This window comes from Pomacea canaliculata, linkage group LG2 (assembly GCF_003073045.1).
Source record: "Pomacea canaliculata isolate SZHN2017 linkage group LG2, ASM307304v1, whole genome shotgun sequence".
Taxonomy (NCBI): Eukaryota; Metazoa; Mollusca; class Gastropoda; order Architaenioglossa; family Ampullariidae; genus Pomacea; species Pomacea canaliculata.
The window spans coordinates 23,289,935-23,312,566 of record NC_037591.1 but is presented as its reverse complement, the minus strand read 5'-3'; the positions used below and the strand labels follow the sequence as shown (position 1 = coordinate 23,312,566).

At 40.0% G+C, this 22,632-nt stretch overlaps 2 protein-coding genes across 4 annotated transcripts; one reads left to right on the top strand and one right to left on the bottom strand.

The window, feature by feature from the left end:
- Nucleotides 1–5,793: 5,793 nt before the first annotated feature.
- LOC112558184 lies at nucleotides 5,794–16,182 on the top strand. 3 transcript variants are annotated; one of them, XM_025228473.1, is made up of 15 exons: nucleotides 5,794–5,947; nucleotides 6,140–6,375; nucleotides 10,618–10,755; nucleotides 11,117–11,146; nucleotides 11,442–11,459; nucleotides 11,774–11,803; nucleotides 11,997–12,035; nucleotides 12,421–12,462; nucleotides 12,668–12,691; nucleotides 13,201–13,227; nucleotides 13,497–13,547; nucleotides 13,949–13,975; nucleotides 14,440–15,212; nucleotides 15,612–15,625; nucleotides 15,937–16,182. In XM_025228473.1, exons 2-13 carry the CDS (start codon nucleotides 6,351–6,353, stop codon nucleotides 14,925–14,927), a joined length of 939 nt encoding a protein of 312 aa, XP_025084258.1. In that variant the 5' UTR covers nucleotides 5,794–5,947; nucleotides 6,140–6,350; the 3' UTR covers nucleotides 14,928–15,212; nucleotides 15,612–15,625; nucleotides 15,937–16,182. The 3 variants fall into 3 exon arrangements, with proteins under 3 accessions (XP_025084258.1, XP_025084259.1, XP_025084260.1); XM_025228474.1 differs by having other exon boundaries at nucleotides 5,796–5,947; nucleotides 6,153–6,375; XM_025228475.1 differs by having other exon boundaries at nucleotides 5,803–5,947; nucleotides 6,156–6,375.
- A 1,573-nt stretch (nucleotides 16,183–17,755) lies between these two features.
- LOC112558175 (fibroblast growth factor receptor-like) lies at nucleotides 17,756–22,632 on the bottom strand. The gene is made up of 11 exons (XM_025228467.1): nucleotides 22,536–22,632; nucleotides 22,177–22,185; nucleotides 21,767–21,803; nucleotides 21,279–21,448; nucleotides 20,700–20,901; nucleotides 20,164–20,283; nucleotides 19,834–19,991; nucleotides 19,283–19,396; nucleotides 18,936–19,050; nucleotides 18,550–18,643; nucleotides 17,756–18,174 (listed from the first exon to the last, which is right to left on the bottom strand). Exons 4-11 carry the CDS (start codon nucleotides 21,378–21,380, stop codon nucleotides 18,015–18,017), a joined length of 1,065 nt encoding a protein of 354 aa, XP_025084252.1. The 5' UTR covers nucleotides 21,381–21,448; nucleotides 21,767–21,803; nucleotides 22,177–22,185; nucleotides 22,536–22,632; the 3' UTR covers nucleotides 17,756–18,014.

Sequence of the window (22,632 nt, the reverse complement as noted above, 5' to 3'; positions counted from 1 at the left end):
GATCGCCACACAGGTAGGACACCAGCAGGATCTCCTACTTGCAACAAAAGCTGTCAAAGACTGTCCTTCATGGGTACAAAGGAGGTCGATGCTGCGGTTGCTGAACGTAAGGAAGTGGACGTCGTCCTGTGCAGGACCTGCTATTCCATCGCTCAAGACAGGCATTTAGTCATTGAGTGCATTGGCGGCAATCCAAGGGAAATAACTCGCATGTACATAATATTCGTTTTTAAGAAGCATTTACCTCCCCTGAAGACATGACTTGGTTGCGGTCATTATTTTCGTTAGATATAATGAACCCAATAAATGACCAGACGAAGGTCCTTCAAAACAGTCCCGCTGACCTCGTGTCTTGCTCACGACGCTCCCAACCCGACTTTCTGGCAAGCGCTCCATCAAATGTCCGGTATTAAGAAATCACTTTTTTCGACGGACGGTGCACCAACCCCATGCATCCACGTGTTCACACATAACAGACACGCTCACTTCGCCACCCGAAACGTCTGGTCATACAATTAACAGACCAATGAAATCAGGACAGGGTTCACAGTGAACAGTCGCTGACTAACTAAAGTATTTCTTAATTTGACAATAATAATAATAATAATTTTAATGCTGACGGGTAATTTTCCAACGATTTGCTTAAAGTGTCTTTACAGAAATAAAGAAAGTGGGAGTGACAGAAATAAACCCATTGGAACGAGTCCAAAAGTCGAACCGTTGTAGGCATAAACCGACTGTTCACAATAAGAAGCGAAATAAGACATTGCTCACATTTCTACAGATAGGCACACCAAATCAAGTTTCCCAAGAAGATGCTAAATAATAGTCAGACACACTGCATCGGTGGTGAACAATCGAGGTACTAGATTCCACAGTCAAGGATCTTCTGCTAAGGCTAAATTCTTTGGGGTCCCTTCTTCAGATTTTTAAGGGGTCCCTGTGCTCAAAAATGACTGTCAAATATATAAGAACACACTCAAGAAAGCTTATCATTTTTATACACAAACATAAGCATATAATTATTTAAATATTAATACGTGTGTGTATATTATTATATTACATGTAGTAAAATTCACAATAAAAAATAAACTATAACAATATCTCTCAATATTTATCAATTTATTGTTACTATAATTCTTTTGGTAAAATGTAAGAAGGAAAGTTATCTTTATAATCTACATTTCGTCGTTCTGGATTGCCCTTCCTCTAACTTACTTGATGCTTACGCATGCTCTCTCTCACTCACTCGAGAGGTCCACCCAAAAGACTGGCATTTCTGTGGCATAGCAAATAAAACTTCTCCGTGACTGAATTTCCTTTGCATGCAAAAACTTTAAGCCATAAAGATGTCAGCATCACATTCTTCATGCACACCTTTCATACTGCATAACATTATTTATATTTTTATTGTTTTTGTTTTCTTTTGCTATACTTTTTCCCCTTAAAAAATATCTTTATTGCGCTGGTAAAATCTGTCTCCTTCTCTGAAGAGTGCCACTGGCTTGGGTTTGTGGTAGCTGTCATGTGGTGGTGAAGGATGTTCTGCTCCACTCTCTCCCTCTGTGCGCTGAAGTTGACGAAAGCTTGACATGCGATAAAACACAAAAAAAAAAACTGTCACTGTCACTGCGGCAGGGTTATGAAGCGCAGCCCAGGAGTGAGCGTAGTGAAGACGACGGTGTGGATGACAAACCAGTTGACGACGCCGTGACATCTGCAGTGTAAACTGCGGGCAAAAGGAGTTCCGCATGGTGAAGCCAGACTGAGGCGTAACACCCGCCACGGACTACAGCTCCCCAGGGGTATGCACACGTGAACATCGAAATCTCTGAAACAGAAATTTACTCTCACCCAAACCTTGAATCTCTTATCTCTCTCCCTTTTTTCTGTCTTGTCTTTGCTCGTTTCAAGCGGTTTAAGATTCTGTTTTGCTCGCACCTTGACATCAACAACTGACCAGAAATCAACAACAGGTAATTTCTCTTGCTGAGACCTTTTTTTAACTTCTCTCTCTCTACTCTGTCGAGAGAGAAAGAGCAAACACTGAGTCATGAGGACGGTTTCAAGTCACACAGTTTTATCTTTTCTCATATTTGACTTTACCTGAATTTGAGACAGAAGATGCCTATCACTGCTGTCATACCAAGTGTAGTTTGTGAAATAATGACATTACTTCGCGCACGTCACTTCTGAACCGGAAGCGCTCCAGCGCTTCGTGCTTCCCTTGTCGGATGTTTTCCTCCACGAGGGTGCACTTGGACCCCTGCGCAGTTTGTCATACGGGTCACCTGTCACTGGCTGCTACAGCAGCGAAAAAGGGGGAAAGGGTGTGGGGGAAGACATCCTTTGTTTGAAATATTGTCACTCACTATTTTCGTGAAGTTAAAAACAAGTAAACTGTACTATAAACACACGCACGCACGCTCGCCGCGTGCAAGCACGCGTACACATGCAAAGTTCAGACGTAGAATCTGTATTCTGAAAGCATTGGTAGCCTGGTCGTTGCTGTCCCAATGTGTCCAATTCACTAGTCATTTCTTCAATCGACTAATAGGCTAAGAAATGTTCCTAAAATTTGGTTTACAACTGTAATGCAACGAAGAACGGTAAGAATAGCCTGTTACGCATCATGTCACATCAAACCTTCGGTCTGAACTAAAACCAAGAATCACGCACGCCGTGTTCCTGGCTGCTGCATAGGGCAAAGGTTAAAGGAAGTGACATGATTTGAACAAGAGACACCAACCAGTGGAACTCGTTTTCAGGTGTGTTGTAGTGCATCCTTGATTTATTTTTCTGACCGTACTTGCGTCGTTTGGGTACATTTTTCCCCAACATGTACACATAGGAATTGTAATTTCTTTCGTAATTTTCGTTAGATTTGTTACCTTTCTAAACCCCAAACCTAAAAATCTACATTTAAAAAAAAAAAACATTTTAGCCTCGTCTTCAGGCACTTAAAAGAGACATGTAACATTTATAGTGAAATATGTATTCCGAGTATGAAGTTTAATGCCAGGAAATGAAGTAGAAAATGTCGCCGTCACACTTCACTTCACGTTACACGGCCTTGTCACATTTTATTTGCATTTAAATGAAGACATTTTTACCAAACCTGATAGGGTTAATGACACAGAGGCATGCATTAGCGAGTCAGATTAACCCCTTCGTACCCATCTTGCAATTAATATACTCCGCATCATCAGCAGTCTTGTTTCTCCCCACAAGAGGGAGACATTACAATTTCTTCAATACGAATGGTTCTCTTCCACCTCCTATCCCACCCCACCCCCCAGTTATTGCTAGATTTGCTGGTCTGATTGATTGCAGCTCATTGTAATGTTGCAATAGTTTTGTAACATTTCCCTTAAGGGCTCTTTTTAAAAAAAAAACATTCGCAAGATACAATCTTCCAGAGATCGAAAGCTTGTTGGGTATATCCAGTAATCAGAATAAAACAGGGCTTTTTTAAAATTTCTGTCTGAGTAGAGACGAGAGTGTCAGTGTTTGAAAACGTGCGTCTCAGGTCTGGAAGTATTTTCTCAATTTTAAACAACAACAACAACAACAACAACAACAACAACAACAACTCAGAATTGTTATCGGAATCAATGAGCTGATATTAGCTTTCATCGGCATTCATAGGTTACAAATGCTTGTTGAAGTGAGATGTCCCTTTGTTGCGTGCGCTATAACCAACTGATATAGTGTCTGAAGACAAGGTCTGATATGCTTCCTGTAATGCATATAGGCAATACGTATATAATGTAGGGGTTCCTCTCCTGCCTTTTGACTGTAATATACATTTGTATATATAATTTATAAAGTAATACACATTCTTTTTAAATTCTTTATTTTATAGTCTTTTTCAGCAAACGATCACTTCACACACACACACATATATATAAAATGATAGGCACACAAATTTTACACATGGATATTATTTTAAATAACGTATTATGTTTCTTATATTCTACTTATTATTAGTGACACTAAAATATATTCATATGCTATTTATTTGCTTATTTTCAATGACAATATATCTATTTTTCTAATTGTTATATTCTATTTCTGATGACGTTACATTAAAATTTTAGTTTATTTTTATAAATAAAACTGTTCATTATGTATTTCTGTTTCAACTCCACATAAAGCCTTGGTATGTGCGCAAGCGTGCTTTTTTTTTTTTTTTTTTTTTAAGTTCCCGTTGTTATATCTTATGTATAGTTTACGGATAGACATTCTCCTTTTCTCCCTCGTCCTTTGAACTCAACTGAAACTAGAGACGCTGTCAGTGCAGACGACCGATTCCAGCACACGGCGGACGTTTGGAGTCTTCCATCCCCCACGACATGATGGAGTGGCCTACCGCCACCTACACCGCCAGTGACATCACCGACCTGCCTGCACCTTCTTCTTACAACGAACGTTGGATGCGTGACGTCATCCAATAAGTATTCCCTTTCTATGACGTCAGGGTCTTTGAAGTGACACGAGACATCAGGTGTGGTCATGCTAGGTGACCTTTACCACGTAACTCACCAGGTAAGTTCACTGGGCATCCTCTTGAGTTCGTTGACATCGATTCCCACGACACACACACAGAGTTCTCTCTCTAGTCTTTCGAATGTCCCTCAGTATGAAACAATGACAAGTGCAGAGACTTTTAAACTTTAGACATTTTATACTTTAGACATTCTGACTGAACGAAGGGAAACTTGTAGGGACAATTATAGATATTCCAAATGCAGTTTATCCCGATGAGTCTGCTAACAGTACGTTGTAGACATTCGTGGCACAGCACTGTAAAACACATTTGTTAAATGCACACAAATTAGAAGCTGTAAAAATTATCTGCGTATTTACTATGCGAAGAAATTCGCAGTTTTCTTACTCTTTGACCTTTGTTTTTCCGTTTTCGTAATCAAGGTGTTGTGGAAGTCACTGGTATCCGCGGTGATTGATGGTAATTGTTAATTTGTTTTTGTCAACACTTTTGTTTTTTACACTTTGTTTCTTTTTCTTTTTAGGTCGGTGGCTTTAAAGTTGGAGATAAACAACTGACTGGTATACATTCCTGGAAGCTAGGACATTACCCAACGCAAAGGGTGACGGTAGTAAACAACACGTCTTATTTATTCACAGATTAGCGGAAAAAGTGGGACAACGCGAACTGTCAACTGGTGTCTTCTTTGCTTCTTCAGGTTCAGAGAGTGAGAGTGTGGAGAAAGAAAGCGAGTTACTGACAAAATGAAAACGATGAGGACAGGAGGCAGAAGTGGAGACAAGTGATTGATATTGCAGATCAATATTAAAAGACTTCATTTGCCACCATTCATTTGTTGCTAGGAATGATTGCTCTGTAACGAATTTTGGATAAAAATTATTTCTAATGATAATATTTTCATTTATTTGTCGATTGATGATAATGATCAAGATTTCTGATCGACTGCTGAGTCACACTGTCGACAAAAAACAGGAAACATCAGTGATGTAGTACACCAGATATTTTCATCCCATTTCTGACCATCATCATAAATCTTCCCCACCTTTCTGCTTGTCATTCTTTTCTTGTTCCCCCAAATACTTCCATTTCTATCCCACACTTTTACGCCAGCTGTAGCTTTCTAAAATAAAGAAATGCAGATTAATGGTTGGCTATCAGCAAGAGCTTCCTCTTACTCTCCTTCATGGTGTTTATTTCAGGTAAATGAGGGTCACGCACGCGACCTGTAGATAACGCCGTCATCAATCTTCTCGTGCTCCTCCCACCAACCACTCTTACAAACTGTCGGGATGTTCTTTAAGATCTACCAAACGGTGAGGAGAAGGGTCCTATGTTCGTGAAGCATACTTTCCTTAGCTTTCGCCCTCCCGCAAGACGGCGGTCACGTGACAGCCTGGCAACCAATCTTAGCTTCAGACATAAAAGATTTCCTTCCAGGTAAGAGCAAATCATACGAGCTAGGTAATGCAAGCTTCCCTGTTCTGAAGCGTTCCAGTTTTTAAAAAAAAAATTAAAACATCGCAACTTCAATAAAAGTAATTTAGGCACTGAGGAAGTTTTTAAAAATTACAATCTAATTGCCAGAACGTTGAGAAACAGCAAAGGTCACCATCAAGTTTAATTTTCTAGACATTTCGGGCAGCAGCAGGCCGGGAAGAACTTCAACCCGAGTGAAACAAAAAGCAGTGGGACTTTGAAAACTGCAGTGGGAGCAGGAACGACTACATCTCAAGGGAAACGCACAAGAAACGAACCGACCGACTCTCCACTTTCCTAAAGCTTTACTAATTTTTATCCAGGAGACTACACCTTGTGGAGAGAAAAGTTGTTTCACAGAAAAATGCTGAGGTTGTTGACAGCAGCAAGTAAGTGTTATACTTTCAAATATCTTAAAACTTTGAATGACTACTCACTTTGAAAATCACATGAAAATATATACTTGTGGACTACTTTTTTTTTTTCTTTAGAGTTTGTCTTTTTTTGATTACTAAACTCCTAAACTCAATGCCAAGTAACTTAAACATATTTTTTTCACACACGTACTAGACATTTCAAAATATTTTTGTATTTTCTTCTTAAGTATGTTTTTTGTTGTCATCATCCATCTAGGCCATACGTCTACTAACTTTGAAAAATATATAAATGCACATTTTGCTTATTTTCGTTTTCTAAAATGAATCTCATTTTTAATCTCTTGGTTGTTTACTTGAAGTGTTTAACTAAGCATTATATTTTATATTGACTGTTATAGTGAAATAATTTTCTCAATAATGTGGTGATTGGTATCTTGGAATAGCTGACACAGATATAGAAGTTCCTGCGTTTGGGTGGTAGGTGGATTTCGATACGATAATGCAGAATGTGTTAAACACATTTCATCATGTTACGTCCGCCATGATTTCGCGTTCTTTTCTTCTTTTTTTTATTTATTATTATTATTTTATTTTTTATTTTTGTTGTTATTGACAGAATTCTAATTTTAAGGTCACTCGGGTGTGTTTTGACCTCCTTGGCGGAGGCTCCGCCGAACCCCTGAGACCGACTCACCGAACCCTTAGGGTTCGATAGAACCCCTGTTAAGAACCACTGGCCTAGTGTCTCACAAGGTGCGACTTAGAATCACCTATACGCGATAGGACAAGTGTCACCTGCACTCTACAGCGCCTTTCAGACGAGACAATTAATAAAATCAAAACACAGACAACAGTTTAAACTTTAGAAATATAATATAATTTAAAAATCAAAATAAAAGAAGAAAACAAAAAAATAAATAAACACAATACAAAACGATTCCTAATTTTCCAACCCACAATTCGTACACACGTTTCTTTCCAACAGTTTCAAAAGTATTCAATCCTCTCGTCCAGTTTCTCTCAAAGTCTCCACTGAAACGGCACAATGTTTTCACTTCTAACATGTACTATATATCCACGTGAAAAAGTCACAAAGTTTCCACTTCGTCTTGTAGTTATATCCAAAAGAAAATCCAAAGTAAACCTCAACAGTAAATCCAAAGGTAACTCCAAAAGGTAAATCCAGAAGTAATCCACAAGAAAACTTACAAGAAAACTTCAACAGGTTCAATGTTAACAAACACAAACAAGTCTGGTACTTCAAGTCGGTTCAGGACTTATACACACAATCCAAGTCTGGTCAGGACTTGTACACACAGGTTACAAACACCAAGTCCGTCAAGACTGTTACAAAGCAATAGCCGTCCGCTCCGGACACACTGACAACACCAAGAAGACTCTCTTCTTCCGCTCCCGTCAAGGAAAAACCCCAATCAAACCACACACATCCAACACACTATCACCCTCTTTCCTTTGTTCAAAGTAACCACCAAACAACCTATCAACAGAACTTAATTAACACAAAGACCGGCCGGCCATTCCTGTATGGCGCGGCACGCCTCAGGCTGTTGACACTAACAGCCCCAGTGATAGCTGTCTTTACCACCTCACCCGAACAATTACTTTTACTAATTAAAAAAAAACATTTTAAAAAATACATCTCAGCAGGTTTGTGACAACAAGTAAGAAAAGAACAGAAAAAAAACCATTAGTCACATCACGAACTGACGCATGTCAGATGAAGTCCTTTTGTTCCTGTATGGTGTTGTTTGATCTCCCCGCCTGCGTGTTTGCGGTGTACCTCAGGGCTGTCTGCCGGGACCTATGATGTATGTTCAACCGCTGTCCGATTTTATTCGTGTTCTCAGCTGTTATTGTCGTCAGTATGCTGATGACACTGTGTTATCCAAAATCTCCCTTCATAAACACTTCTATGTTCCTGTCCGGATCACCAATACAATGACAATTCGCTGGCCTGGGTTCAGATCTCGTCTCCGACACGCTAATCTCTTTGGGCATGTGGGTCTATTTACAGAGCTGGCTGTTTTGCCGTGATATAGCCTCAGCTGGTGGCTCGATGTAAGACACCAGGTCCCCCTCCCTCCTTACACAAACCCTACTTCTGCTCCTGTGACTGATGTTCACACATTATTTCTTACGTTCTCACGTGGATGACCAGAAATAAGCTAAACCTGAACGCCTGTAGAACTGAACTACTGTCTGTGGGTTCTGCGTCATATTTTGGGTTCGATGGACTAAGAGCTAACACTCATCAGACATAGGTGAAAATCTGCGTCAAATACATGAGAGTGTACCTTGACCATTTTCCTACTCTCATGTCAACTCTGTCGTGAAACCTTCCTGAAACCCAGGACATTTTCCTATATTCTTCGTCATTTATCTCTGCTGCTTCATAGAGACTTTTCTCTTTCACACTACCGTCCTTTTGATGACTCTTGCAAAGCAGTACTTGTAAGGCTCCCAAAACAAACCGCTTGCAGACAGTAAAAAATAATCCTGCCAGACTAGTTTTTAGAAAATCAAACCCTGATTTTTTTTCCTTAGATAAACCTCATTTCCTTGTTATGTGGCGTTTGCATTTCAGACAGGCAGGCAAGTAGAAAAACAGACAGAAATATGGACAACAATTATTTTGTGAGGAAGGCTGAAAACATGGTGAAACTCCCAAAACAAAATTGTATGGAGCCAAGTAATAACATGAAGTTAAAACAACAAATCCAATAAGCTGAAAAACATTGACTTGTCTAGTGACAAAAATCGAGCACTTTTGTTGTTTATGGTGTTGTTTATCATCTTCTAAGCGCTGTCCATCCCTATCAGACCAGCCCAACCCAGCCACCCTTCAAAGCTATATTTAGACCTTTTGCTTGTAATTTTATTTTACCGCTTGTGCGTGTTGTCTTCATGTGCATCTGACTTCCAAATGCAAATCCTTACGTGTGTCTGATACAAGGCTCTAGTGTCTTAGTGTCACGGCCATGATGTATTGTCACGACAGGCCGACACCACTCGTCACAAGACGACAGAGATAAACCACGCACGAGACGACAGGCTCGACTGTCCGAGCATGCGCAGATGAGTCATTATCAGTCCCAACAGACACATTAAAGTGTTCGTGACTGCAACACGAGACAGCAGTCATAAACAGGAGAAATTACGACAAAAAGTTATATTGCAGAAACTATATAAAATTGTAAAATTATAAAATATTTATCTATAAATAATTGTAATAAAAATTATGCGGCGTCAAGATTTGTGTTGTAGGAATTATGAAGAAAAAAGGCCAAGAATTTTGCGACATTAATTGTATTGTAAGAATTCTGTGCTTAAAAGCGTGCAACAGGAATCATACGGCAAAATTATATTGCATTTATTATGAGGGTAGCATTTATCGTCCAAGAATTACAATTATTTGTAATTATTGCATTCCTAATATGCATGCATTTCCACACAGTTGTGCAACCAAATCACTCATTGTGTTTTGTTGTTGTTCTGCTGCTTTTAATTTCTATGTGAAGAAATCTTGGGGGTAAAACAAAAAAGAAAAAAGAGAGATAAACAGAAAAATAGACAGCAGCAAGAAGGAAACGATTGAAAAATGCGAAGAGAGTGAAACATCCACAGCTAGAGAGAGAGAGGGGGGGGGGGAAGAGTTAATGACATAAAAATGAAAAGACAGAGAAACACACTAACTGTCAGATTTATATCCCCTGTGCTTTGGATGTCGGAGCAGTCAGCTTATTAGTAATATTTCTGGCTGATAATTAAGGAACCTAGAAGACAATGGACAAAGACTATATAACAACTGCAGAGATATTTATGGCAGACACGTAAAACTGTAAGTTTTAAAAAGAAAAACACAAAATCTTAATGTAGCCTTAGGGACGTCTCATGTGATGACTCCCATAAAAAAAAGAAAAGAGTTATTCGAAACATAACTTGTGAAACTCAAGGGTCATGAAAGCATTTACGTTAGATGGTCATGGCGGCTTCCTGATGATTCACGACCGTTGTGCACATGATTTTTTTTTTAATGAAGGGCACCTCACACCAGGTGTCTAACGACTATTTTCAATTGGTCCAATATTAACAACATTTGTGCACCCATCACTGTCCTGTTAAGAAGAAGCTTTAAAGATGCGATCGCCACAGAAGCGTTTTAGAAGTAATTTAGCATTTTTGCTTGACTTTGCCACTATAGTGTATAGGTTTCAATTGTCCTTTCTCTTTCAGGCTGCCTTGTGGCGGTCTCCATGGCAGTACCCTGGGGAGCAAGGATGACAAATCCGGTCAATCAAATGATGAGTTCGCCTTTCAGAGGGGGAGGCATGATGGGTGCAATGGCGTCCTTTCTCATGCCTGACGGCACAGGTAACTATAACAGAACTTAATTAAGCGATTTAGGGTAAGGTATGAACAAAAGAACTTTGTGCTTTTACCACCCAGCCCACAAATTCGCAAACTGAATCTTTTTGGTCACGGTAAAAAGTGAAATGCTTGCAAGACGCTTTGAGAAAACAAAACCGGAACTAAATAAGTAAGCTGGTATAATTACAAGCTAATGAAAGATGTTAAAGGTTCTCAGAACATTATCAACAGAAATTTGTGGTTTTAAGTTTTTTTTATACTTTTAGTATTATTTTATCATTCGTTTTATTATTTGTTACTGTTTTTGTTTTAACAGAAGCCCTTAAATCTTTTGAGACTGATTAGAAATCTTCATCTGTTTCAGCATTGCAGTTTGCCGGGAAAAACTTGGAACGTGAGTGCAAGCATAATGACTACATACTGCTGTCAATACAACATTATACTGTCATCTGCATAGTCATCGCGTTCGTCATGAATTGCCTCTAGTCAAAATGCAGTGGCATCCTTGAGAGTTAGACGTGTAAATGATGCTCCTTTCCGTGGGTTCCATACAAACAATCCGGAGTTTACCTAAATCCCCAATTTAATAGAATTGCTTCCTAGCCATTTATTACATTTCATTCCTACATCACAGTATGTAAAAGGATATCGTCATGCATCTCATATGCTTAATTTTTTTTTCTTTTCAGAAATCTGCTACGAGGCGTGTAAGTACAAACAATTTTATATGGGAAGGCGTGTCTCCTAATTACAAATATGGGAGAGGGGAGTTGTTTCATTCTTTTTTCATCTTACAGTTTGACACTTAGATACAAGAGAGCGAAAAGAGATTTTTGTTGTGGATGATATCGAGGACTGTAGTGATAATGATTACTGTTCTGAAAATAATAACGATAGATGGCACAAGAGACAATCTATAGAGTCTTTCAAATGAGTTTTGTTCCACAATAATTTAATGGTTATGGTCAGACCGTTGGCGTTGCAACTAAATTTGAAATTTTGAGTTCGTGTCTCATTACAGATGTGAAAACAAGAGGAACAGATGGACTGTGTAAGTATTCTTCATTTTCTTTCAATTTTAGGTAGTTTAATGTTTAATGTTAACTAAAGATAAATTATTCATCTTTTAGACTGCACACTTATATATACTAGGCAAGTTGTAACTATACAACATCCTTCCAAGTGTGTCTATAGTTAATGCTCACTGTATTCTTCCATCAGCCCTTTATTTTCGTCTTTTTCAGCTGATGCCATGCGTACTGCAACTCAGTTTATGGTTTCATGTAAGTACCACAGCAATGTATATGGTTTCTTGCTTTTTTATACAATAAAACATTTATGGTTTCCTTTATGTATATAGTTTGTACACTGCAGTATATTATCTGCATAGACTACGACCTTTTGCTAAAGAATGCAAGGATATATGGAGATCTTAAGAACATTTTCGCACAGGGTTACAGAGCAGAGAAAGAAAAAGAAACGGAGAAAGGAAAGAAGAACAGAAGAAAGAGAGACGTAGAATAATTTAAGATTTTTATGGCAGATAAAGAGATAGACTTGCAGAGTAAATTCTCATTTTTCAGTCAGACTTGCGGAATATTATGCTCTATCAGTCACCTGCCAGAGTGAAGACATTGCTGATTGTTGTTTTGTTTTCCTGTACAACAGCTCCCGGTGCCGTTGGAGCAGGAGCCAATCGCCAGTGGCAATGTGAGTACAACTTTATTTTTATTGCTTTGTATTTTTCATCTACCACTTTTGTTATAGATACAGCTCGAGATCATCCATGGTTGTTAATCTTGATTTAAAACGTATTCGAAAATATGTCTCTGTGCATGTGTTTGTGAGAGAGAGAGATTGCTCCCAACTCGTTACTCATTATCTTCTAAAAAGAATGTTTTTGTGTTTGTTGCAGGCTTATTCAATTTCGCCACCGGAAGTAAGCACTGGAAAGACATTGTGGTCTTGGAGTTTTAATTTGCTACTTTTTGTTGCTTTGTTTTTATGGTTTAGTGGGTTTTTTTGCTTTATTATCGAAAGCATCCAGAATTCTAAGTAAATGCAATGTAACCTCCTTCCACTTCTGGGACAAATTTACAAACATTATCATGAACAGTAGTAAGTCGAAATGTTGACAAAACGAAGCTTGTGACATTGACAACGTAGGCGTGATTATATATATTTTTTAAGTATCAGTCATCTAATCATTTATTTTTTTTAATTCCTTCTTTTTTTTTTTTTGTCTTTGAAGTTTTGTTTTATTCTTAATCATTCTTTCATCTTAGTTCTAGTGTATGACTTTAAATGATCTTTTTCTCTCTTTCTGTTGTAAAGTTTCTTTATTTCATATTGTACACTTTTTAATTAGTCTCCCTATTTCTGTAGAAGAAAAGTTTGTTTTTATGTAATTCGAAAATAAGGACACATTTTCTCTCTCTTTTTTTTTAGATGGAAGATCTGCGGCAGGAGCTCCAAGTACGTGTTTCATATATACTGCGTGTGTTAGCGTGTGTGGATGTGCAGATGTATATAGGTGTGTGTGTGTGAGTGAGAGAGCGAGAGAGAGCAAACGATAGAATACCTGTACACATACATGTATAAACACATAAATACATGCCTGTTCCAACAGACAAACACGAGGCCTTTTTTTTTATCAGGATCACTCTGTACGAATGTCATTACATTTCAGCCATGTAGCATTATTGCCATAATGGCATCAGTAACAATGTGTCCTTATCCTACAGATGTCATCGGAGATTACTTCGACACAGCTATGGAGACTCCAGGAATAATAAGTAAGTCAACCTGTCGTATTGTGTCTCCGAAGAGAGGACAGTCAATGACTGTTAAACTGTGCTACAGACGATGGACGCACTGAATGTTTACCTCGGCCATATACTATACTGTATATCTATGTAAAGGTCACTGTCGTTTGTGCTTGGTGGGCAGCATACATCCAGTGAAGTATCTAAATGGTATCGTACTTCCAATCGGCACTAGACATCTAATGTTTTATGTTTGAAAATAGGTGTCTGGAACACTTACACTACTGTCATATGTTTCAATGTTCATGCTGTAACGTTCTGACTTGTTCAGCTCTGTTGTTGTTGCCATCATATGAATTGAAAAAAAAGTCTGAAAACTATAAATAGTAAAGACGGATATTCTGTATATTTTTCTGTTTGCTAATTTTCAGATCCCTGTCACAACCCATACTGTGGTGGTAAGTTTCAAACTATGAACAGAGAAAATGTCTTAGTTAAGTCAGGCTGCACAACATCAACAATTAGATATCATTATACTAACGGTTTCAACGGTTGACGGAAATGTCACCAAACTCTTGACAAACTTTCACCAGGGCTAAAAGCAACAACAACAACATAAGAGCAGATCTACTATAACGTCAACAACAAATAAAATAAGTCCAATAACATATCAGTGCATGAGTTGTGGATAGTGTTACACGGGCTAGTGGGACATTGAGGCAAAGACTATGCAAGTTTTGTTGCAATTTATCGTCCACACTAGGTAAACAATAGAAGGACAAATACACGTCTTCAGCATTAAAGACTAATACAGGGCAACATTACTTTGCACTTTAGTTGTTAGCTCAGTTTTCCGATGGAGATTTTGCACGTGGCAGGTGATTCAGTGTTGGGGTTGCTCAATGCCGAACTCTTTTTGCAGAGGGCAACATGACTCCTTTCGAGATGCTAAGGCGTATGATGGTGCCAGGCGGGATGATGCCGGGCACAGGCAGCATGCTGGGTGGTTTCGGGACCATGCCCAAGCCGGTAGGCGGCAACCCACTGAACGCTGTAGGTGCCAGCGGCGCGGCAGGCGGCGCGCCCGCGGTTCCGAGCATGGACGCCATTTTCCAGGCGTTTGGCGGCGCGAACCAGGCGGCGTCCCAGCCGGCCCCCACCAACTCTTTCATCAACGCTCTGGCCAGCGCCGCCCAGCTCCCACTCAACCCCTCCAACAACACTCCTGCAGGAGGCAACGCCAGCGCTCCTGCTGTGCCGGCAGCGGACGCCGCAGCGGCTGGGTCGAGCGGCGCGGCAAAGTCTCCCTTCACGCCGCAAAGCCTCGCGCAGCTGGCACAGATCATGGCTAAGATGCAGACAGCGAACCAGCCCAGCAGCAGCAACAGCAGCCGAACCCTATGTCCATGATGAGTAACATGCTGCCCATGATGGGGATGATCAACTCCATGCTTGACCCTCCTGATTTCTACCCCATGGGATACGGCATGGGAGGCATGGGAGGCATGGGTGGAATGGGAGGCATGCCCGGTATGGGAGGCATGCCCGGTATGGGAGGCATGCCTGGAATGGGAGGCATGTCCGGTATGGGAACCATGCCTGGTATGGGAGGCATGCCCGGTATGGGAGGTATGCCCGGTATGGGAGGTATGCCTGGTATGACAGGCATGCCAGCCTTCGGATGAAACAAAAAAGGTGGCTTGCCACATTAATTTATAAATTGTATTACAATATATTTATATAACATTCGCAGGTGGCCCAAGAATCATTTAAAGTAACAAATAAACGCATACAAAGTAACAGCTGATTTCTAAAAATTTTTATATGATAATTAAGATTTCATGTGATAATTATAAAGCATCAAATCAGCTGGACACTAAACAGGCGAACAACGGACATTCAGGTTAAAATATGGACAGATAGACAGGCAAAATATACATAGATATAAAGAGAAAGTGGGAATCTGGTTGGAGGAGTTAATTTCCCTAATAGAAACCATGGCTGACAAATCCAGCTGCTACATGGGAAAGGCCTAGATAGATGTTCACTTGTCAACACTTGCATCAATAAAAGGTGGGATCTCTTCTTTTTCAGGTGGGGTCACAAAGGTAAGTTTGTTAATGTTTGTGACACGTCCAAAGAGCTATACATGAAACAGATCATGAGATGGCGCATTTCTTGATTTTTTTACAGTTGTCATTGCTGCTACTGCTTTACTAAACAAAAAATGATAAAGTGACATGTGCCTACATGGTCATCCACCGTTAACAGGATTTTTTAAGTGTACCAAATGTAAGATGCTGAGGTTTTTTTATGGGAGGTAACAAATAAATGCAAAAATGCATAAAGCAATATCAACAATGCAAAATTTAAGCTGTGAAAATAAATGGTTTCTATATATATAAAACTTTGTTTCCAGGACAAGCAAAAAGCACTTTCTTGAAAATGAAGAATCAAGAAATCCCGTCAACGCCCAGCAGGCAGACTACAACTACAACTACAACTAAATGTTATGAACTCCTCTTTTTTACGCTGGAACTCAAAGCACAAGCATGAAGACCACGGGACATCACATTGCCACCTCACATCATTTGAAGTCGAGAACGAACTTTGATTCACGAGGATTAGGAAGCTGGTTTCTGTATTAAAAATAAGTTAAAACAGCTGTACACGTCCTGGTCAGTGTGTCCATTCTCCTCACTTCGGATGTGTTGCGTGATTGCTAGTGTGTATGTGTGTGTGTGTGCACGTGCGCTCGTTAGGTTGCTGTGGGTTCCTGGGTTCGTTGGACTGATTTGAAACAAAAAACTTAGACCAGCGGTTCTCAACCTGTGCTTACAAGGGGGGCGCGAAGGTGGTCATTTTTTTAAAGTTTCTTATACCGGTATTAGTGAAATTAGCTTACATTGTGTGGCTAAGGGGGGCGCGCGGACGTACCTTTGTTCATCAGGGGGCGTCACAAGTAAAAGGTTGAGAACCGCTGACCTAGACCCTGGATGGCTCTGTCTGAAGCCGACTCGCCATAATATTATAACTCGTCACGTGATGCTGTCTCATAACTTCAGAATGTTCTGTTTTCCATCACCTGCCAGCGTGGTAGACTTTGTTGTATCGAACTGCTCTGAGGAGGTATGTGGCAATCTGTTGATGCTCCATGCTTGTCTAGAAGCCATGGAGAACAGTAAGAAAGCTCTGTGGTGGCTCCTGCAAGTTCTGTCACACTTCGCAGTCTGTCCAGTCGTCTAAGATCAGTGGGTCGTCCCGGGTATGTTGCTAAACCCAAACCGGTTTGGGCGACTGACCTCTTCTACGCATGCGCGAACAGCCTTTTAACCATTCTTTGTCCCCTCGGTCATTTTGTCCAAAACAAAAGCTTACACTAAAACCCTATGAACATTGAGGCGTCAGCATGTCTAGGGAAGTTAGTTGTACTTCACTGTGGCCACACAACAGACCAACAACATTTATCGGCATTCTGATGCTTTCTGTTGTGTTATCATACGTAACACACACACACACACACACACACACACACAAACACACACACAAATAAAACACCTTACCGGTATTCAAATTAAAAAATTAAATTTATTTAGAACACCTATTAAGGGGAAAAAAACGTTTTCGATTAATCTCCCACAATGAGAAGGAAATCATTTCGAAAACCCATTAAGGATATCTACAAAGCATATTCATCTAATACTCCACAATAATCACAGTTTTCTGAAGTGAAATGTTACAGCCGTAAGCATTACACAAATTAAAATATTCTTCAAGGCATTAAAACTGACGTGGCACATTATCTGTGTATCAAATACATATTAAAATTATTATTGCATTAGAATACTTCACGCATCTGCATTAAAAGTCTTGATTATGTTTATGGTTGTAGAGACAGTGGGCACAATAGTTGCTCCTCATCAAAACAAGATAAAGATGCTGACTTTGATGATAGACACGTTGACGAGCTTCACTTATGTCAAGGTTACCAAGCTGTCAAGTTCATGAAGAAATCTCACATGACAGTGTTTTGACATCTTGTTAAAAATACTGATATTGCCAACATCGAGCAGACACTTATAAAAAAGATGTCAAGAAAGTTTAGGCGAAATGAGAATGGTATATATATATAATGGAGACGCTACGGAATGCCAAGGCTTCGAACACATACATACAGAGAGAGAGAGAGAAAGAAAAAAAAAGAGAAGGAGCTGCCAAGCAATAGTCAAATAGTTTGGTTTTTTTTTCAATCTCTGGTAATGAACATTCGTCTAACTTAACAGTTCTCTCATAACCTCGATCTGTGCTCAAACAGTTCTTTATCCCACTAATCGGAGTTTAGACAACGAGCACCTGTCTATAATCTTTTCCCTTCAGACGAATTTGGTCCGATGAACCCCACGAATGTGAATGGTCGGGTGCAGCGTGTTACTGCAGTACAGACTCTACTCAAGGACCTGCTGACTGGAGAGAAGAAGATGGCGAAGTAGTTGATGTCTACGGTTGTGGACGTCCATTCAGCTCGTTGGTGTCGTAGTAGAAGTCGCTGCTGTTGCGGATGGGCGAGAAATTCTGGCAAAGTCGCCCACGAATTTCCTTGAAAGCTGGTCGCCGGTTGGGTTTGTATTCCCAGCACTGCTTCATGAGCTTGTAGTGCCTGCAATCCACAGATAATGTCTATGTTTACAGGTAAAACTAAAAACACGAGAATGATGTCCTCGTGATAAATTGACGACAGTCGGTAAAGAAGAGAAGATTATGAGATAAATGAGTAGATGAGTGAGTGTGTTGGGGTGGAAGGATGTCAGTTTGCGTTTGGTTGGGAGGTCGACAGCATGACAAGGTCTTTGATGCTAGCTACTTACTGTCTCCGTCCGACAGCCTGCTGAATGACTAAAGTAAAACACAAGTAACACAGCTGCTATTTTAAAAAGGTATAATATTTTTAAATTTTTTTAATACGTTTCAATGACGAGCTTCGAACTCAAACATCCCGTTTATGCCAGTAGGAAAAGACAAACCATTCACTTACTCATCGTCAGAGTACTCAGGCTTGTTCATACGGTAGCCTCCCTCTAACCGCGATCCAATTTCCTGAGACCTTATCTCCCGATATGGCGTATCACCTGGAAGAAGAAAGGTTCATGATGTATTAGAAGAAAGGTTCATGATGTATTAGAAGAAATGTTCATGATGTATTAGAAGAAAGGTTCATGATGTATTAGAAGAAAGACTCACAATGTACTAGTAGAAGGGCTCGTGATGCATTATGACAAAATGCTGAAATGATCTGAGTTTTAAATCAATCCACACTCAATAAATAAATGCTGGCAAACTGAGCAACTCTTAGACAGAAAGTTTATCTGTTAACATGTTTATGCAAACTAAATTAATTAATTAAAGAACGAAAGGACTTGCCCATGCTGAAGATCTCCCAAAGAACTACACCGAAGGACCAGACATCGCTTTTCTCTGTCGGAATATTGTTGGCCAAGACTTCTGGTGCGGCCCACTTGGCAGGAACTCGTGTTTGCTAGTCAACCAAAGGGTCATCATTAGTCCACAAACATTCCCACAACAAGAACCTGGATAGCGAAACACTTATTAAAAGTTAGTATTACAAACACTCTCTCTTTGATCACAGACTGTGGAGACAAGACTAACTCTCTCATTCACGCTTTATTTGACTTCTTCCACAGCGAAAGCGGAGAGCGCCATCTGTCTAAAGGTTTGCAGTGTATCTGATTATTAAGTACTTCACTCACCTGGGCTTCGGCATCCTGGTCACCATCTTTGTGCTGCGGTCCGAAGCCGGCCACCCTGACATCGTGAATAAAGGTCAACAGAATGTTCCTCGCCGCCAGTCGCCGGTGGACAATCTGAACGAAATCCACGAGGACAACGAGACAATCAGGTTTGAACTATGACCCTTACACTAGAGCTACATGCAACGAGGGCCTCATGTGAAACTTGCTGGATGCACTAGAGCTGGTGTGACCCTGTGACTCAGCTCACCCATACATTCTGGCAGAACTCTGTCGCACGACTACTGAAATATTCTCCAGCTGCTAGTTCTTAAACCTTGTTAAGTAACAGCAAGTATGCAGTGAGAGTAAATTTCAATTAAAAGAAATTAAAAGACAAAATAATATTCTTTTTCGTTTTTTTTTCTTTTTCTTGTTTCCTTATTTCTTTGCTTATGTGCTTCTGTGCATGTTACTTTTCTAGCCTTTTTTTCGTTTTTCTATATTTTCGTTTCTTGCGGTTCTCCCTGGAGTCTTATTATCTCTCTTTCTTGCCCGTCCTCTCCCTTTACCTTTTTGGACGCTAGATACTCCATGCCCTTGGCTATCCCGATGCTGAACTGGTACAGTTTGTCCATGACCTGTTCGTCAACTCGTTTACCCTTGTAGGAGGTCAGCCACTTATCCAGTGGTTCCCCCTCGCAGTATTCTAAAACCATGACTGGACCCCCTGTAGATAAAGAAAACGCAAAACAAAGGCTGTGTAAAACTATGGCAACTGAGAGAAATGAACATGTCTACACGCATTCGCTCTAAAAGCAAAATAGTTATCCTTTTCTTAAGACCTAAACATATTTATCCTTTTTACAAGACCTATAATAAGTTATTGAACTCTTGTTTACATGCAGAGTTCTCGAGGACGGCGCCTAAGAAGTGAATGACATTGTCGTGGCTGTCCACCTGTGTCGCAAAGAAGTTTATCTTGGCCACCATCTTCAGGGCATCGTCCTTAGAGAAGCCATCTGAAAATTACAACTACATGTAAGGATGCCATCATCACAAATCAAAACTGGGTTTAGTGAAGATCCAACAATATCATATCAAAGTCAAATACTTTAGGCAGTCATCCATGTTGACTGACTTCTACTATCTAAAAGAATTTGTAAAATGCTGGATTACAGGATGGGTGCAATGATGGTTGCAGGAACATCTGGGAAGTTGGGAAGACAGGGGAGTCGAATAGTACACTCTCGCTCGTGCGTGCTGCATGAAGGTGTGTGTGCATATATATATATTGTGAGAGAGAGAGAGGGTGAGAGAGAGAGCTTGTTTGTTCGTGTATGTTTGCGGAAGATGGTGAAGGAGGAAATGGTGATCGAGCGAGAAAACGAAAAAGGGAGGAAATGTTGCAGAAGTGACGATTGAGAAGAAAACTCACTCTTAAGTAACTTAGCCACAACAGTTGTTTTGTTAGAGTTGGCGGCACGGAGACTGGCTTTGAAGATGTTGGCGAACTTGCCCTCCATCAGGTGGTCTAGTAAGGTGAGAGAGTCGCTCTGTAACTGCCAGTTCTGACGCGTGCCAAAGGTCATGGAGCCGTACAGATAAATCTCGTCTTCATCCGCCCTGTATGCACTGTTCTGCAATAAACGGAAATGGAAAGGAATAAAGCAACAGATTAGAATAACGGAAATAAAAGAATAAAGCATCAATGCAACAAACACCTACCGACATCAAGAGACTGCGTAAGGTCAACTGGCATGTTAATACTAATTAAGGGCTATTAAATATTAATTTTAATTTACCTTCAGACTGTATACTGATAGCTTCTCTAAATTCAAAAACGGTAAAATAATGATTGGCATACTTGCTCAGTCAATCAATTAATCGACCGATCAAACAATAAAATGAAAAGAGTGAGTCGATTGCAAACAAGAGCACACTAACGAAAAGACAAAGAGAAAGAAAGAAATTAAATGAGTGAATGACAGCACAGGGCAAGAATTAAAATGTTTACTGAGAATCCTCCTGCATGTCCGGCCCTGAAGGTCTTCTTTCGAATGTTGCTGAAGGCCCTGGATACCGTCTGCATGTGGTCGTTGGGGCGGCCCTGCTGCATGATCTTGCCCTTGCGCCACAGCACGAAGAGCACGATGAAGATGACCAGCGCCGCCAGGATGAGCAGGCCTGCCAACAACAGCAACAACTACAGTTATCCACTGTTCTCACCGCAAAGTCACGTGATATAGATACCGTGAGCGGACATTTTGTAAATGTTGCCCACTAAATGAGTCAATGTTGTTTCTAGCAGTAATGAGCGAGACAGAGACTGGTTTTTAAAAGATAAAGGCATGAAACCATGTTACTAAATAAAGGAATCTATAAAGCAATGCATGTGTATACAAGCAATACATATTTGCAATATCCTTACAAATATAATTTCTTGGTAGACCTGCGCCAGGACAATGATCTTACTGAACAAGTTGTAAAATTATTTATGCTCACCTATGATCTATACCAGCTATGGCTCCCCCTGAGATCCCTGCACGTATAAAGAAATATCGTTTAAATTGAAAATTTTACATTTTTAAATCACAGGCTAGAAAGAATGCGCTCAAACATCCGCATTTTATATTTTTAAACAATTTAAATGTGGGAATAAATCATTGGCATTTCCTAAATGTGAGTGAAACATGTTTTGCAAACAGCCAAGAAGCAGACAACCAAATACACAGATTGTACCTTAGACACAGTAGTTTGCACAAATTAGTTTACATATTCAATATATCAGTTTATAGTCTATTACCTATTTACAGCGTGTGTGCTGTATGCTTGTAACACTGTTCATGTGCTTGGGTGTGTAAAGCAGTAGGAGCAGTAATTTTTACAATGTGGATGTTGGTGTACTCACTTACCGTTGTCTTCTAGAACCCGAACGTAGATGACACAGATCCCACATCGTCGTGAAGAGCAATAAATAAAACAACGAAATGAACAATTAGTCTTTTATCAGCTTGGAAGGTAAAATGTTGCTAACCACACTCTTTTTCAGCTAAAGATAATCTTACTTGAGCTTTTAAACGTCCAGGCATTACGAAAAAAATGTGTGTGAAAGAGAGAGAAACGAAATAAATTTGACAAAGGGACACGAATTACAATGTTAGAGGAGTAAAATGAAAATTCACTCTCAGTTAAACTTCCCAGAAACAAAATAAAAGTATCACAAACTGACTAAGCCTGCCAGTGTACAAAGGCTAAAAGAGAAGGCCGAGACCTGTGGTGAAGATGACGCTCTCACTGTCGCTTGTCTGATCCCCCTCGTATCTGGTTACCATGACAACCCTGTACTGCGAGCCAGCCGACAGCCCACC

What these genes read in the sequence shown, in the direction of transcription:
- LOC112558184 (XM_025228473.1), top strand. Translation starts at nt 6,351, where the DNA reads ATGCTGAGGTTGTTGACAGCAGCAA. An exon ending in AAGAGGAACAGATGGACTGT is followed by an intron (nt 11,804 to 11,996) that starts GTAAGTATTCTT and finishes CGTCTTTTTCAG; the next exon opens with CTGATGCCATGCGTACTGCA. An exon ending in ATCTGCGGCAGGAGCTCCAA is followed by an intron (nt 13,228 to 13,496) that starts GTACGTGTTTCA and finishes CTTATCCTACAG; the next exon opens with ATGTCATCGGAGATTACTTC.
- LOC112558175 (XM_025228467.1), bottom strand. Translation starts at nt 21,380, where the DNA reads ATGCAGCAGGGCCGCCCCAACGACCACATGCAGACGGTATCCAGGGCC. An exon ending in TGTGGCTAAGTTACTTAAGA is followed by an intron (nt 20,284 to 20,699) that starts GTGAGTTTTCTT and finishes TGTAATTTTCAG; the next exon opens with ATGGCTTCTCTAAGGACGAT. An exon ending in AGTATCTAGCGTCCAAAAAG is followed by an intron (nt 19,397 to 19,833) that starts GTAAAGGGAGAG and finishes GATTTCGTTCAG; the next exon opens with ATTGTCCACCGGCGACTGGC.